Genomic DNA, 15,832 nt, shown 5'->3' on the forward strand with positions numbered 1-15,832 from the left:
ACCCAACTCCAACTTCTCTCTGACTCTGACGTTATAAATACGCGCACCACGCAAATATTATTCGTTCCCATTTTGATTACTTCCCTTTTTCATGATTCAGTGAGGTTATTTCAACACTTTAATTCGGTGGTATTAATTTTAACGTACAGATTTATTTAATTTCTACGACCCACTAATTAATATCAGTACCAGGCATTACCGTTTAACCTAACTTAGAAAAATACTTACTGCACTTTCTAACATATGATCGTTTAGACGAATATTTCTAGTTTAATAAATAAATTCTTTAAATTTCAAAGATCAAACATTCTGTTAAGACGAATTTTAGTGTGCTGACTTGTGTGATCTTATGACAAGCAAACAAAACCGAAGAATATCCGTGAGAATTAACATGGTCAACAGTTTTGTCAAATTCAATATAATAACAAGATTATTATAAACTAATTTTATTACTCTGATTGCCGGTAATTATATGTGGATAATTAAATTTAAGTCTGGGGTCCGTCAATGTAGTGTGAACACGCAATCACGCTGTCAACTCATGCATGCATCTAGACGTAACACACACGAATTTTCGGAGCTGCTAGCAGTACCGAATCAAAACTCAATACAGAACATAAAATATCTAACGGCCCTTAACCGCTTACGCTAACCCATGCGGTTTCGCGCGCATACGGTAACGTCATTTTTAATTGATTAATTAAATTAGTTAAAAAGGTTATTAATAGAGTAATTCATAATTTTGACTAAAAATGAAGGAAATGTACGAAGTTAGAAAATAGATAGTGAGAGAGAAAAAGGAAGAAGAAGAAGACCCTTTCATACTTTTCTCATTTTTTCCCCCTTTTTCTTTTTCTCTCTCTTTAAATTTATTTGAGGAAGAAAAACAAAAAAGATCCCCAATTTTCTCCAAAAAAGAAAAAAAAAAAAGTGAAAAAAAAATGTAGTAAGAGAGAAAAACACGAATCGATCGTTTTTTGTTTTTTAATTAAATTTTCTGGTTTGTAAGTTCCATATAATTTCTGCAACGTTTACTCATTAATGCTTTTCTTTTCTTCTGCTGGCTGTTTTACTTGAATTGGTGAAGGATCACGAAATTTCACGCTGGAATTTGTTTACCCTTTTAAGGATAATTGAATTATTTTACCCATTGAAATAAAAAGAAATTTTGTGAGTTATAATTGTAGTTGAAGTTATAGTGGTAGAAGTAGAACAAGTTTTGGTTGGTGTTTGGAGAAAGTAAGGGTTTGTTTATAGAACTCAGAGAGAAATTCTACTTCTTTGGCTCCTCCTTTAAGATTATTATCGATGCCGGATAATAATTGGCAGGTTCAGAATGGTGTATCATCTACTTCTATTGCCACCTCTGATAATTTAGAAGGTAATTTCCTAATTTTCCTTTCTACTCTGATTTCTTATAAATTTTCATTTTAAGAAAAGATCCGATCTTTGTAGAATTACGTGTATATTGCTGAATTTTCTTAGTTGGGTTCATCTTTTGGTTCGAGTATCTACGGAAATGCCTTTTTTTCTTTTTACTTGCTTTGGGTGTTTTGATTGTTTTGGCAATGTATGTTTATGGAATTATGGTTAAAGAATTGATGGATGTGATGTTTACTATGTTTATGCACAGGATTGCACCAAATTGTTGAATTATGTGGTTATTTTGTGATCTTAGGATGTGATGTTTCGGATGTTCCGTCTTTGTTTTTTTGTTAAATTAGGCAGAATTGCGTTCATACATTAAGAAAATGTGGTCATAAATACGATTTCTGTTGCCGCGGATGATTAAAGCTCTGTCTAACTTGATGATTATCTTAAAAAAAAATTCTTCTGCAGAAGCGATGTGGCAATTGAAAATACAGGCTCAGGAGGGCCAAGACGGAATAGCTTCCAATCCAGCTTCTTATCCTGATCGCCCTGGTGAACCTGACTGTATCTATTATTTAAGGACAGGGTTGTGTGGTTATGGCACTAATTGTCGATTTAATCATCCTGTCTATTCAGGGCAGGTACAAAAATATGCTTCTATTGTAAAAATCCAGTTTTTGTTTAAGTTGCTTGCTTAGTTTGGATTAAGTTGAATACTTTTAGTTCTATTGTTCTAAATGCCCTTAGTCAATGTTCATCTGTACTTTCTTGAAGTCAGGTATTAATGTTGTGATCCAGTTGAGCTTTTAATTATCTCATGTTTTTTCAATGGTTGTTATTTGAATTGAATGTTTAAGATGTTTTTGGTTCTTTTGCATACAGGCTGCTCAGCACAGGGGTGAACTTCCTGAAAGAGCTGGACAACCAGACTGCCAGGTATGTTATTTTAGTAATTACCAAGTTTCTTTAGTAGCCGGAGTTGGTCTCCTCATTACACTTTCAGTGTTAAGTATTACGTACACGCTGATGTTTACCATTACAAAGCATATGTCGCAGTATTTTATGAAGACCGGTACTTGCAAATTTGGTGCAATTTGTAAATATAATCACCCACGAGATAGACATGATGCAGGACAGATTCCACTAAACATTTTGGGTCTACCCATGCGTCAGGTGCTTAATTCCTTGTCAATTGTCTGTGTTGATTTCTGTCGTTGGATCTATATTTGCTTTTAATGATTCACTTTCGTTATCGGTTTAGAATGTTGTGTTCGAAAAGTGTTAACAAGATCACAGATTGCTTTACGTTTGTTGCGCTAACAGGAAGAGAAGCCTTGTCCATATTATATGCGAACTGGTAACTGTAAGTTCGGAATTGCCTGCAAGTTCAATCATCCCCAGCCTGCTGCTGCGCTTGGAGCTGTATTACCAGTCACTGGACCCACTGCTTATGGGTCCGCGGGTTCATCTGTAACACCTCCTTCAGGTCTTCCATATGCAGGTGGTCTTCCTACATGGTCTTTGCCGAGAGGACCATCTATCTCTGGCCAATCCATGCAAGGAGGACCTCAGGCATACATGCCTGTAGTTCTTTCGTCTTCACAAGGCCTGTTGCCTACACAGCCAGGATGGAGTACTTATATGGTAAGTAATGAATCTGTCAACTCCACATGCATATTAGTATCAGGTTGGGATCTCTTTTTGTTCGAATATCTTTTCTCTCGTGAATGACTATCCTCTTACATGCTCTGACATCATCGTCTGGCAAGCAGTTAGCCATTTGAAGGGTTATCGTTGTCACCTTGAAGTTCAATAGTTTGTTCATATACAATGTTAGAGCCACTTTAGAGTTTCTTCATAGTTTTGGCATTCTGCCTCTGGCCTTAAGTTCTTTGTCATTTAGTCTATGCAAATGGAACAAGGTATATACTCACCTTGTATACCTTACCTGAATACCTCTATAACGCATATTTGGATATGGTTTTGTTTTGTTTTCTAATAATATGACCCCATAGTTTTCACTCTTTGCTGTTAGAGTTAACATGTTAGTAACTTATCGAAAGTGTAAATTAAAATTAGCCTCTCAAATTGAATTCATTAGATCCTTTGAATGATGCTTTATTTAGTCTACGTGCTTTGGCTGTCCACGTAGTGGCATATTTTTATTGTTCAACCTCTCAGTTCCTTGGCCAAGTTTTTGTTGTTCCTTCATATTCCATGGCTAATCAAGGTATATTTGTTTATTACTTTTGCCTTCTTGCATTGGTTTCATAGAATTCAGGAGTTACTGTGTTAGGTAAGTTGAAACATTGACGAGGAAGATGAACCTCTCGCCTCAAGCAAATGCTGACTTGAACCCTATTAATGTTGTCTCCCACTTGGCACTTCAGAAATACTTTTGTGTTCCTCTTTAAACCAAATGTCTCTGGAAAGTCCTTTGTGAATTATTCAGAAAATATACGACAGCTAGACTGATTTCGTTTGACGCAGAATTTCAGGATTTTGTAAAGATTGGATATGTTGTAGTTAAAACTAGCTTGTTGTAAAGACCTGTCACCCATAACATGGAGCGCTCAACCATTTCTATTGGATTACTATACACCATTGTCAGATCTCTAGATTGCTTGTAGCCATGTTGTACAGTTCCTACTGTATTTTTATTTTGCTACTTTATTTATTAATCAGGGAACTATGACCCCTGTATCATCTACAAACGTTCTTGGATCCCACCTTGTCTACGCTTCGAAGCAAGGCGAGTCAGGTCCAAATGGGCAGGTGCACTCGTCATCTTTCACGCAGTACCCTGAGAGACCTGAACAACCAGAATGTCAGTATTACATGAAGACTGGAAGATGCAAATTTGGACCCTCTTGCAAGTACCACCACCCAAGAGACAAGATTGCTCCATTGGCTACAAATTCAATGAGTCCATATGGATTACCTTTAAGACCTGTGAGTGCATGTCCTTTCTGTTACATATATCTTAACTTCGCTTCGATACTAATTTTTGTTTCATATTAATTTCTTAATTATGTTCTGTAAATTCTTTTTATGTATCTAGGGCCAAGCAGTTTGCACATACTACAGTCTTTATGGAATCTGCAAGTATGGTGCAGCTTGCAAATTCGATCATCCCATGGCAGGATTCTATAATTGTGGCGGGAGCATGCCATCTTTATCTATACCAGACTCATCTATCATTCCTTACCAAAGAAACTCGCTACCATCCCAGTCACCAGAAACTTCTCCATCCAAATCTTCCAGGTTACCCGACCAAACCGAAGAATCTAATGGCAAACAGCAAGACCAAAATATAAAACCTCCAGAAGATCCTAAACAAGATTCTCTCTCTTCTACAAATCCTAAATCATCTTCACTGGAACCTCTAAACGATCTATCTGATTAAATTATACCTTGCCCATTTTGACCTTTTCTTCTACTTTTTCTCGCTACTTTTACTTGTGTTCAGTTCCTTGAGAGGAAAATTCTCTCACGTCTTATGCTCTGCATCCCTGATATCACCTGCGACTAAGCGAATTGGGTTAGGATAATTTTTGTAGAGATGCATTGGGGTGGGGTGAGACTGTGTAGGCATTCGGGGGACAGCTTTTCTTCTGGTGAATAAAACAAATGCAGGTGAAATCTCAGTTTTTTGGTTCTCAAAATTGTTTTTCGTCCTTCATAAGTTGAGATGTTATCTAGTTGTTCCTATCTTGTGACCACTTTGAGTTTGGGAACTTTCCCTAGGGGTTTGTTTAGAAAGGGGGAGGGTTACTCATGTTTCTACTGTTGGCTCTTTTTAATTTTATTCTCGTTTTCTTTTCTTTCCCGTTTGGGATGTGCTTATTACCAAGACTTGTTGTTCAGAAACACTGGTTTGTGTGCCATATCAGATAAAACATTTTTATGCAAATAATTGTCCATTTATTAGCAGGTAAAAACTGTAATCTACTTTTGGTAGGAGGTACTGAGAAATCCAGGAATATGCATATGTTGCTGTTTGTAGCTTTCATGAAGCAAACGCTTGTCTGCTATTCTTTTTCCAAATAATCTGGGACTCCTTGGAGAGAATTTTCTTCTTTTCAGCTCTCTATTGAACGCACTGGTGTGTTTCTAAGTTTTTCAGTATTGTAATCTGAGTTTCTCCTTAAATGGAGGTGTGCGGTTGAGCTTAAATGTTTGCTAATAATAATGTGAAATAGCTAAATAGGGGAGAGGAAATGGCAGCACCATCTTTTGGATGATTAGCCACGTATGTTCCTTGTTGTTCCTGTTTTAACTTTAGATTTTTAGTAAAGCTTTTGTAAATGTTGTCCCTAATTTTCCAGCTTTGTATCCTCCGGGTATCTCAAATTATTTGGAATCATTTATCCTGGAAGATCCTATTCAGAAGAACTTAAGACAGAAGCTGATAATAATATAGTCATGTGACAGGTTCCAGTCGTCCACTCATCTCCTAAAAATTCATTTTCAACAAAAACTTGTTGGAAGCTGGAACGTGTGTGTTCATGTGGGGTTAACTCACGAGTCGACGTCACTCTACCGAATCAAAACGTGGATTTTTCAAAGAAGAGAATTCGATAGAAAATGGTGGAGTGATTCATATGAATCTATAACCGTAGAGGTGTGGGTCGTATGGCCTCTAAATAACAGCATAACATTCACTCCTTTCTTTTCCCTTTGTTTTGATGTTATCGTTAACTAAAAAATCCAACCACAAACGCATACACTTGAAAACCTTCCTCCTAAGAGTATGGGTAGTCTCCTTCATTTTGAAGGAGCACTTGATCGAAGGAGTGATCCACTATGGGAAAGGAGGAAAACAAGACCAGAAGGGAGGCTCTTCCCCGTCTAAAAAAAAAAATTCAAAAATTCAAAAAAAAAAAATCTCTACGTGAGGGATTGGCTCCCGTCCAAGACAAACTTTTTTGTTACACGGGAGACAGTCTTCCGTGTAGGGTAAAAAATTTGTTATACAGGAGATGATCTCTTGCACCACCTTCTTGTTTCACATAGGAGAGTCTCCCGTGTGGTGTCCACTACCAACCACTCCTTTCCCTGAAGGAGTGTATAAAAGAGTTTGGGGGAGAAGGAGTGTTGGAAGACCCCATAGTAGGAGCAAATTAGCTTTAGTTGGTAATCCCTTCTTCATTTTGAAGGAGTGACACTACCCATAGAATTTTCTCTAAGAATTCCTTTTTTTTTCTTTTTGGAAACTTATGTAAGAATAAAATATATAGTTCAAATTCCAGAAAATGAACTGCGATAAAAATGAAATGACATAGAAAATGAACCGTCAAAATGAGCTATTTAACATCTAACAAAAAAAATGAAAAAAAAAGGTGATCCTCGAAATTTCATTGATATAGAAAAATTGTACACATCATGTTAAGATACATAATTGAAAAACATAATAAAATACATATTTTTGTATCACAATAGTAAGTAAATTGTAATATAAACGTATTAAACACATGAATTTCAAATTAGAAGTTGATGATACTTGAGGGATGGCATTTGAATAAATATTTTGCCATTTGGGTTTAAAGAATTTGTCTTCTTCATTAAGATGGAATTGTCCCATAAGGGAGTAATAAGCACAAAACACCATTATCACAATCAAATCCGGTAGCCATGGATCTTCATGAGAATGTCGTTCTTGATGTACTTGAAACAATTATAACAATCGTCACCATGAGAGCGATAATGAAATCGGAAAAGCCTAAAAATTGCACAGAATATCGATGTTTTATTTAATAAAACTACTAATAGAAATATTTGCTTATTGTATCCAAATCTGATTGGAAGATTTGAATAATTCAGATAATATCCAACATTTTTGGAGTACAATTTCGGAGGATCAAAGATTTAGGAAGATTTGTTTGCAGAGATTTTTTTGGAAAAAACGGTTATAGGAGAGAACGGAGAGAGTATCTAACAAAATGAACTATTAAATAACCCGTTCATCTAGCAAAATGGTATGTCATCCCACAGTTCGTTTTCCAAAATGAACTGATAAATTAATTGTTCATATAGTAAAATGAACTACATCCACAAATTATTTATTCAAGCAAAACGAACTCATTCTCCAAAATAATTTGTCATCTTATAATTCATTTTTCAAACTGAACTTCCTTCCCATGATCATTTATTCTAGCGGTTATATTTTAGCAAATGATCTACCATAGTACAATATCATGGAGAGGTCTTAAAAGTTTGTGTTAGGATCAATTTGTCCACTCCTTTGCGCAAAGGAGCCCTTGCAATAACTGCAGCTGGTACAACAGTATGGATCAGGTACTTATATAAGAAACAACTACACAAGATTTACAAGGAGTGTTACATACTCAAGCACTCTAAGAAGGATTGTGTGAATAATGTGGCAAAACTTGCTGAGATACATAATGAACCATTGAGATATGGAAGTTTAAAGATTTCAAGGAAGAATACAAATGTAAGAGTGAGAAATGGTACTCCCAAAAAATCAGAATACTAGAAAGACGGTGAAACCAATCCCTTTCATCCCGCCAAAAGATAGACTTATGGTGCCAAGTTTGGAGTCAAATACTAGTACTTCTGTTAATGAAGTCATGGGGGATGAAATTGAAGAAAGTGCGAGGCTAGGGAAAAGGCAAAGAAGATCAACCACTCACTATCAAGAAAACAACAGGGTTGAATCTGATTATGTCAATCAAAACATTAATCATCAAAAAGATTCCACTGCAATGATCATGACTACTCAAGGAGATAAGTAAGTTGTTTCTAAGATTGGACAAGCTGTATCAACAACAGGAGAAACTCGGGCACCTCACAGACATTTCAATCATACTCAATATTTTTTCTAAATTGTTGTATTTGCTGTTCTCTTGAAAATATTCTTTGCTCTCATCAACATTTCTTTTTTTCAAAAATATTGTTTACTATGAAGATCCTCTCTTGGAATGTCTTTGGTTTTGGTAACGAAAATACTAGGAATTATCTAAAATATTTGAAAAGATCTAATGTTCATGATATCATCTTCCTTATAGAAACCAAAAATATAACTACAAAAATAAAGCAATACATCAACCCTTACAGTTATCCTAATTATTGTTTTCAATTTCATTGAAGGTAGGCTAAATTCTTTTCAATGTACCATCAAAATGGATGCTATAACTAGTTATTCCTTTGTTAGCTTCCTTTATGGAGCTCTAGATGATCATACTGGGCAAATTCAGTGGAATTTTATGCAGAATTTAACAAAGGAAAAGAAGATGGTAATATGGTTAGTCAATTTCAGTTAGACTTCTATAATGGCCTTATAGATTGCAATGACCTTCACACTATCCCCTACATATGAAATCCTTTTACCTAGACTAGTAGCAGGAAAGGGAAAGAACTCATTCTTGAAAACATTGATAGGTTGGTTGCTGACATTATAATTGGCTAAATGATTTCCCTGATTCTGTTACTTACCATTGAATTCTTTTTGCAAGTGACCACAACCCAATTTTGTTAGCTACCACGAGAATGGAGAATAATAGTCATAACCATTTAGAGTTAACAAAATGTGGTTTAGGGATCCTAGATGCAAAGAAGTCATTTGTGATAATTGAGACTCAAACTTCCAAGGTTCTGCTGCTTTTAGAATATCTAAAACTCTATTTCATACAAAGCAAATTCGTAGGAATTGAAATTATTTACATTTTGGGAATATATCTACGAAGATTAATAAAGTTAATCTCAAATTAAGCTTGTATGTTCTCGTACTACTAATCCTATTGATCCCGAGTTGCTAAGATTGCGGGATAGGCTAAACTATTGGTATGATGTGGAAGCTGATTATTGGAAACAAAGAGGTAAGGATGATGATCTCTTACTTGGAGATAGGAATACTGGTTATTTTCACCAAAAAATAAATTCTAGAAGGAGAAGAAGCCAAATTGATTCTATCAAGAATGAAGTTGGTATTTGGTTGACTGATAGGAAAGACATCTCTCTTAATCTTAAAACTCATTTCTTTAATATGTTTAGATATTCTAATCCTCCTCGTGCTAATAGTTATCATGATTTCATATCTCCCTATATTACTGATGGTGATAACATCATGCTTATAGCTAATTCTACTAGTGAGGAAATTAAGAGTATTGTTTTTGCTATGAAATCTTGGACTACCCTCGGCCCAAACGGTTTTCCTCTAGGTTTTTTATAAACGGATGTGGGTACTGTAGGACCTGATCTGGTAAGTATGGTACAAGCTTTTTTCCATTGTATGCATATCCTTAAGCAAATGAATCACAATTTCATTTCTTTGATTCCTAAAAATAATTTCCCTATGACTGCTGCTGATTTTAGGACAATTAGTCTTTGTAATAACTTTTACAAAGTTATTTCGGAACTTTTGGAAACTAGGATTAAAACAATATTAGAGAAATGTATTTCTCATCAAACTGCTTTTATTGCTCGTAGATATATTACTCAATGAGAAATAACAAATCTAAGAAGGTATGTATGGCTATAAAATTAGACATGTCTAAGGATTTTGATAAAATTGAATGACCATTTCTGTTAACTACCCGGAAGAAACTTGGTTTATGTACTAAATTTTGTGCGATAATTGAACAATGTATTAGTACCGTTATTACTTCTTCTCTTCTTAACGGTGCTCAGGGTGACGTTTTTGCACCTCAGAGCGAGGGGTCTGGGAAAAGGAGATCTTATCTCTCCTTATCTTTTTATTTTAAGTATGGATTCTTTCTCAAGAGCCCTTATGTATGCTGAGAATAGTGATCTCATCCATGGTATCAATGTGAATAAGCATTGTCCAGCTATTTCACATCTTTTTTTTTTTGCAGATGATTGTTTGGTTTTTGCAAAAGCAAATGCTAAAGAAGCTAGGAATTTGGTAATTATTATTGAGAAATTCAGCTCTTTCTCAGGTCAGTCTATTGATTATCAAAAGTCTGGAATTTCTTTTAGTAGAGATGTTAATACTCAGGTAAAAAATGAAGTCTCTAATATTTTGAATATTCAAAAGCTTGTTGTAAATGACAAATACCTAGGTACACCCCTACTTTTGTAAAAAAAAAAAGATTCAATCATTCTCTAATCTTCGTGATAGATACAATGATAGACTGGCTCCTTGGAAATCAAAATTTATAAAGCAACCAGGTAGAACTGTGCTTACCCAATATGTTCTTAGTAGTTTGACTTCTCATCACATGTCTGTTGTTCCGATCCCCAAAACCTTGACTGATATGATCGACATTATTCAGATGAGATTTTGGTGGAAAAAGAAAAAATGTAAGAAGGGCATGTATTTTTAAAAGTGGAAAGAGGTATCCCAACCAAAAGAAATTGGAGGAATGAACATTAAGCAAACTGAGATAATGAATAATGCTCTGCTTGCTAAATTAGTTTGGAGAATGTTACATTATCAAGATGCTATGTGGGGAAAACTTCTCAAAGTAAGTATTTTCATAACTCTGATCCGTTAACTGATGTTATAAGTTCTAACGGTTCATGGATTTGGAATGGGCATATGTAGAGGCCTGGAAATAGTGAAGCAATATGCTTGTTGAAAAGTCGTTGATGATGGAAATATTAACATTTGGAAGAATAGATGGATTCCATCTATGAATTCAATTATTAACTCCAATAATTACTCTGTTAATATGATGCATGTTTCTCCACTCATTGATGTGGATTCTAAATCTTGGAATGTGCAAGTGTTGAATGTTATGTTTGATTACTGTTTCAAAATGTATTAGCATCAGGATTCCATTCACCGGGGATGATCATCTCAGATGGCATCCTAGTCCAAATGAAAACTTTTCTGTGAAGTCAACCTATAGAGCTATTCTAAACACTAGGAATCATGAAACTGGTTTTACCAATACTGTTCAAATTTCTTGGAATTATTTTGGAAAAATTGTCCACCTAATGGCATTTTGCATTTTCTATGGAAGTGTTTGCAAAAATGCTTTCCAGTGGGTGATAAGATAGCTTGACACTGCAACAATTTTGACCTTATTTGTCCTCTCTGTAATATGCATACTGAATCGATGCAACACTTGTTCATTGATTGTAACTTCTCTAAGGAAGTTTGAAGTGCAGTTGATAGTTTCAACATGATCTTGGATAATACTATATATTTTGATTGGTTACTTAGTTTATTTAATGATAATAATCAAGGACTAATATGAATAAAATGATGGAATGGTTTGGTTTTGTTATATGGCAAATTGGAAATGCAGGTGTAGAAAAATATTTGAAAATGAGTAAGTAGTTTTATCCAAAGTAGTTCATTTAATAAAAATGGATCATTCAGACTCGCATAGAACAAAAGTTTATATTACACGTAATAACATTTTTATTTGTGCAGTAACAAACATAATGTAGCATAGACCATAAGATCCCTTTATTAAACTAAACTTTGATGCAGCGGTTAAAGAAGAAACTAATGAAATGGGATTTTGTCAAATATTGAGGTATTTTGCAGGTAATACAGATGAAGTTAGATGCGGGAGTACGAACGCAATAGACCCAGAGCAAGTGGAGGCTAAAGCTTTGCTGGAAGCTCTGATTTGGGATAAGAGTAAAGGGATACAAGATCTGCATTTAGAAGGGGATCTCCAGAATGTGATTCACGCCTTGAATGAAAATTCAGATTCATTAAAATGTACTTCTAGAAATTTGATTTCAAACTGTCTTAGTATCTTAAATTCTTTAATGACTTGGAAATGTACTTACGTGCATAGATATGGTAACCATGTAGCTCATGCTCTAGAAAAACATGTTATAACAAGTCTCTTAAGTGAGGAATGGATAAACAATCGCCCTGCTTGAATAATTCAACGTATCCATACAGACGAATCTATGTAACTTTATATCTGATCAATAAATTCATCTTTCGTATTTAAAAAAATACAAATTAAATGAATTAATATTTAGCTAAACTTGATAATGTGAAGACTAAGCTTTTCAAAAAAAAAAAAAAAAACTTTTTCATTTTCGTAGTGGTGTTTGTATTCATTGTATATGTCTCGTCGAAAGCTTCTTGCATATCTGAAATTTGATAATTATAATTTATATTTTAAGAATATGTTATTTGTCAAGTTTCTCGAATATTATTTCATCCCGTGTTTTTGAGAACCAACTAGCAATTTTTATACAAAATGAATAAAATCTTTTGAAGAAATGGACCATAAAGCATCCGAGTCAGACCTATAAAACCAAATCAATGAATAACTCCCAATACTATAGAAGTTTCTACTGTAATAATTATATTACTGTAAATACATCCAATTTGCGCTAGGTATAATGTATCAAAAGTAGACTTTGCATATTGGCTTTGTTCTTTAAACAAGAGTGGATTTCGTGAATTTATATATTACTGAAAAGGCGACGATTTTCTTCTAAAACCTCTCTGTCCTTTAATAAGGAGATTTCGGTTATCTTTTCAGGCAAAAACTAAGCTAATTCTAACAAGATCAAATTCTCCTTTTAGAGTATATTTAAGCTCCTCTCTACTTTCTCATCTTAGATCTTCGATTATTTTGAGTTTTAGTTTTTGGATATCTTGTTCTTGGGCATTTAAATAAAAAAATTAGGGTTGATTTGTTGGATCTTCTTAGTTTTTTGTTGTTTAATCGGTTTCTTCATGTTGATCACCTATTTATTTTTGCACTCTTATGATGATTTTTAATGGATCTTATGTGACTATAGTGGGTTTATGCCGATGGAAAGTTTTGTTCGGAAAGCTTTATATTTTTGAGAGAAATAAGATTAAGGGTTTTGGATTAATTAAGGCGTTTACATCAAAGAATTTGGCACATTATTCAATACTTATTGGATCACATTTTCTTCCCGAGAAAATTATATCAAAATGTTAGAGCATTGCTTGGTTGAACACACCGGAATTGATATGTAAAGTTAGTTGTTAAATTTAGTCGCCAAAACATTCTTGAATTAGCCTACTAAGGCCAGTTTCAGACTAGATTAGGTTTAGCTAGTAGAATATCGAATTAAAGCTATCCTGGAAGACTGGAGATTGAAGACTATCGATAATTTCAGTAAAGGTTAGCAACAAATACTTGATTCTCTTGTTTACTCTACCTCTCCATCTATCGAAACAAAGTGCTCAATATTTGGAACAATTCCCATGACAGTGAATATACTTTATTATAAACAATAGAGGAGTTTTGATCCCAATACTTTAGATATAATATCTATTGGCCTTGGAAAGGTGTCCATGTTATAGTGAACGAAAAGACGAAACCACGATACCAACAATCCAATATCACCTGATTCCGAGTTATAATGAAAAAGTTATGAGTGATTTACGAAAGATGAAAAGTGTGGTTGAAGATCCAGTTCGTGAATAAGATACGATACACGAACTTTTAGTGACAGTTGGCGAACTAAACCGCAAAAACGTGACTTTATGCCTATCTTAGTCATGTTTTTGATGTTTCTTTCCTAGACAAGGTGGCTTGAATTCTAAGCAACATAACCTTGGTCATTCACTATAAATAGAGGTTTTATGTAACTACACAAATCAACCCTTGGAAAATTGTGTGTGTTTCCATAAGGTTATTTTCCACATATTTGTTCTTCAAGAACAACTGTAAGATTTTGAAGACTTTACTTGGGGATCTTAAATCACAAATTGGATCATTTCTTATGGATTCGTTGAGAATTATTTTGATCTAGTTCATGGCCTATTAGAAGTAGAAGGCGTTCTGGTGAGATCCTCACGGACAAAAAAATTGCAGAACCTGTATCTAGGTGATTACAATAATCCTTTTCCGTCCAAGGTCCTTGTCTTCTGCTATAAGGCGATTCAATGATCATTTATCATAAACTATAAATTTAATAGATAAAAATATCTCTATAATATTTTTAGTATATCTTATGAGGTAAAGTCAATTAGGTTATGGAATGTGTAAACCTTAATTGTAGAGGAACGTCTTCTAAAGAGAATTAATGTTCTGCTAGAAGATTTATAAGAGAAATTCATGTTAGAGCATTGCTCGATCGAACTCACGAGTGTTGTTATATCAAGCTTGTTGTCAAATTTAGTTGTCAAAACTATATCTTGACTTCTAGTCTACAATTAGTTAAGTCTCGGTCTAGGATACTGGATTTGAGAAACGAACCAGTCATCATTTGCGTTCTACCGTTTGAAGGCGAAGATCAACCGAAGCATTTCAAGAACTTCATCAACAAAAGGTAAGTGAATACTGAACCACCTATTTCTCAAGTTATATTCACCTTTCTATCCTTGAGACGATTGTCACATAACTAATTAGACTAGCTTGCATAGACAAGAATTTCGAGTCGAGAACTAATTATTTAGTTTACAAATTTCTCGAAATATAATGACTAAGTTTAATGAAAATTTTTTCATACTTGATCAAATTCAGTGGAGAACAATTTATTGTTCGAAACCAAATCATGATTCAAGTTTATCATTCGAAAATAACTTGGAACCGTGACATGTGTCATTGATGTTATTCAGGAATATTTTGAATTGATTTAGAGAAATATAAAACTACTATATTCGGAATACAAGACAGTGTTATCAGTCTTATAAACTAAGAAAACTGTTATGTATGTCTGAAGTCGTATTACATGTATTCGTACACGTAGAGGAGTAACTATATATCGACTTTCAGATTCGTGTGATATGCATATTCGTATGTACATCATGGTAAAATCTGTTTATTTCGTGACCCATCTAGGAATGTATATTCGCATACAAACCATTTTGGAACTGTGGTAAGGGAACCAGGTTAAAATAATCAAACCGGTATATTCTAGAACCAGTTTAGTACCCAAACCGGTACGCAAGCTGAATGTTCTGTGAATTCTGGAACCGGAAAAGTTAGTAAGTTTGAAAACCGTTACGTGAACTAAAAAGTTCTGTAGACTCCGGAACTTTGAGTTGGTTCAAAGTTTGCAAACCGGTATGTGAACTGAAAAGTTCTATAGAGTTCGGAACTCGGCTATTGCATAAGTTTGCAAACCGGTTTATGAACTGAAAAATTCTGTAGACTCCGGAACTCGGTAATTGCATATAAGTTTGCAAACCGGTCCGCGTACTATGACTCGTCCGATTCACGAACAATTCAAGTAATTTTACTTTGTGCATTTACAAACTATGTCGATTATGATTCAATTGCGATTAAATTATTTCGATGAAGTAATTTTCATTTGATCAATTCTCTAATTAACACTAGACTCGTTTGATCACATGATTGTGACTCAATATTAATGTCTTAGTGAACATGAAAATGAGTGCTAAGCTTTTAAGTTCAAATCCGCTAGTTTTGGCTAACCATGTTGAACATAGTCTTAATACACGGTTCGGTTACGGTTTACCTGACCATAGTGTATATCATGTATATGTGAATAAGATTTAAAGCTTTCATCTAACGGTGAATATTGATTGTTTGGTTCCAAAGTTATCTTAGCTTAA

The 15,832-nt window shown here is 34.3% G+C and overlaps 1 protein-coding gene across 2 annotated transcripts; it reads left to right on the plus strand.

The window, feature by feature from the left end:
- The first annotated feature begins 860 nt into the window (after window positions 1–860).
- Window positions 861–5,388, plus strand: LOC113303084 (zinc finger CCCH domain-containing protein ZFN-like). 2 transcript variants are annotated; one of them, XM_026552080.1, is made up of 7 exons: window positions 861–1,381; window positions 1,840–2,012; window positions 2,254–2,307; window positions 2,416–2,544; window positions 2,695–3,015; window positions 4,057–4,323; window positions 4,433–5,388. In XM_026552080.1, the coding sequence occupies exons 1-7, from the start codon at window positions 1,309–1,311 to the stop codon at window positions 4,775–4,777; spliced, it is 1,362 nt and encodes a 453-aa protein (XP_026407865.1). In that variant the 5' UTR covers window positions 861–1,308; the 3' UTR covers window positions 4,778–5,388. The 2 variants fall into 2 exon arrangements, with proteins under 2 accessions (XP_026407865.1, XP_026407872.1); XM_026552087.1 differs by having other exon boundaries at window positions 864–1,381; window positions 2,428–2,544.
- The last annotated feature ends 10,444 nt before the right edge of the window (window positions 5,389–15,832 follow it).

Source organism: Papaver somniferum, chromosome 1, assembly GCF_003573695.1.
Source record: "Papaver somniferum cultivar HN1 chromosome 1, ASM357369v1, whole genome shotgun sequence".
NCBI lineage: Eukaryota > Viridiplantae > Streptophyta > Magnoliopsida > Ranunculales > Papaveraceae > Papaver > Papaver somniferum.

What these genes read in the sequence shown, in the direction of transcription:
- LOC113303084 (XM_026552080.1), top strand. Translation starts at nt 1,309, where the DNA reads ATGCCGGATAATAATTGGCAGGTTCAGAATGGTGTATCATCTACTTCT. An exon ending in ATCCTGTCTATTCAGGGCAG is followed by an intron (nt 2,013 to 2,253) that starts GTACAAAAATAT and finishes TTTTGCATACAG; the next exon opens with GCTGCTCAGCACAGGGGTGA. An exon ending in CTGGACAACCAGACTGCCAG is followed by an intron (nt 2,308 to 2,415) that starts GTATGTTATTTT and finishes ACCATTACAAAG; the next exon opens with CATATGTCGCAGTATTTTAT.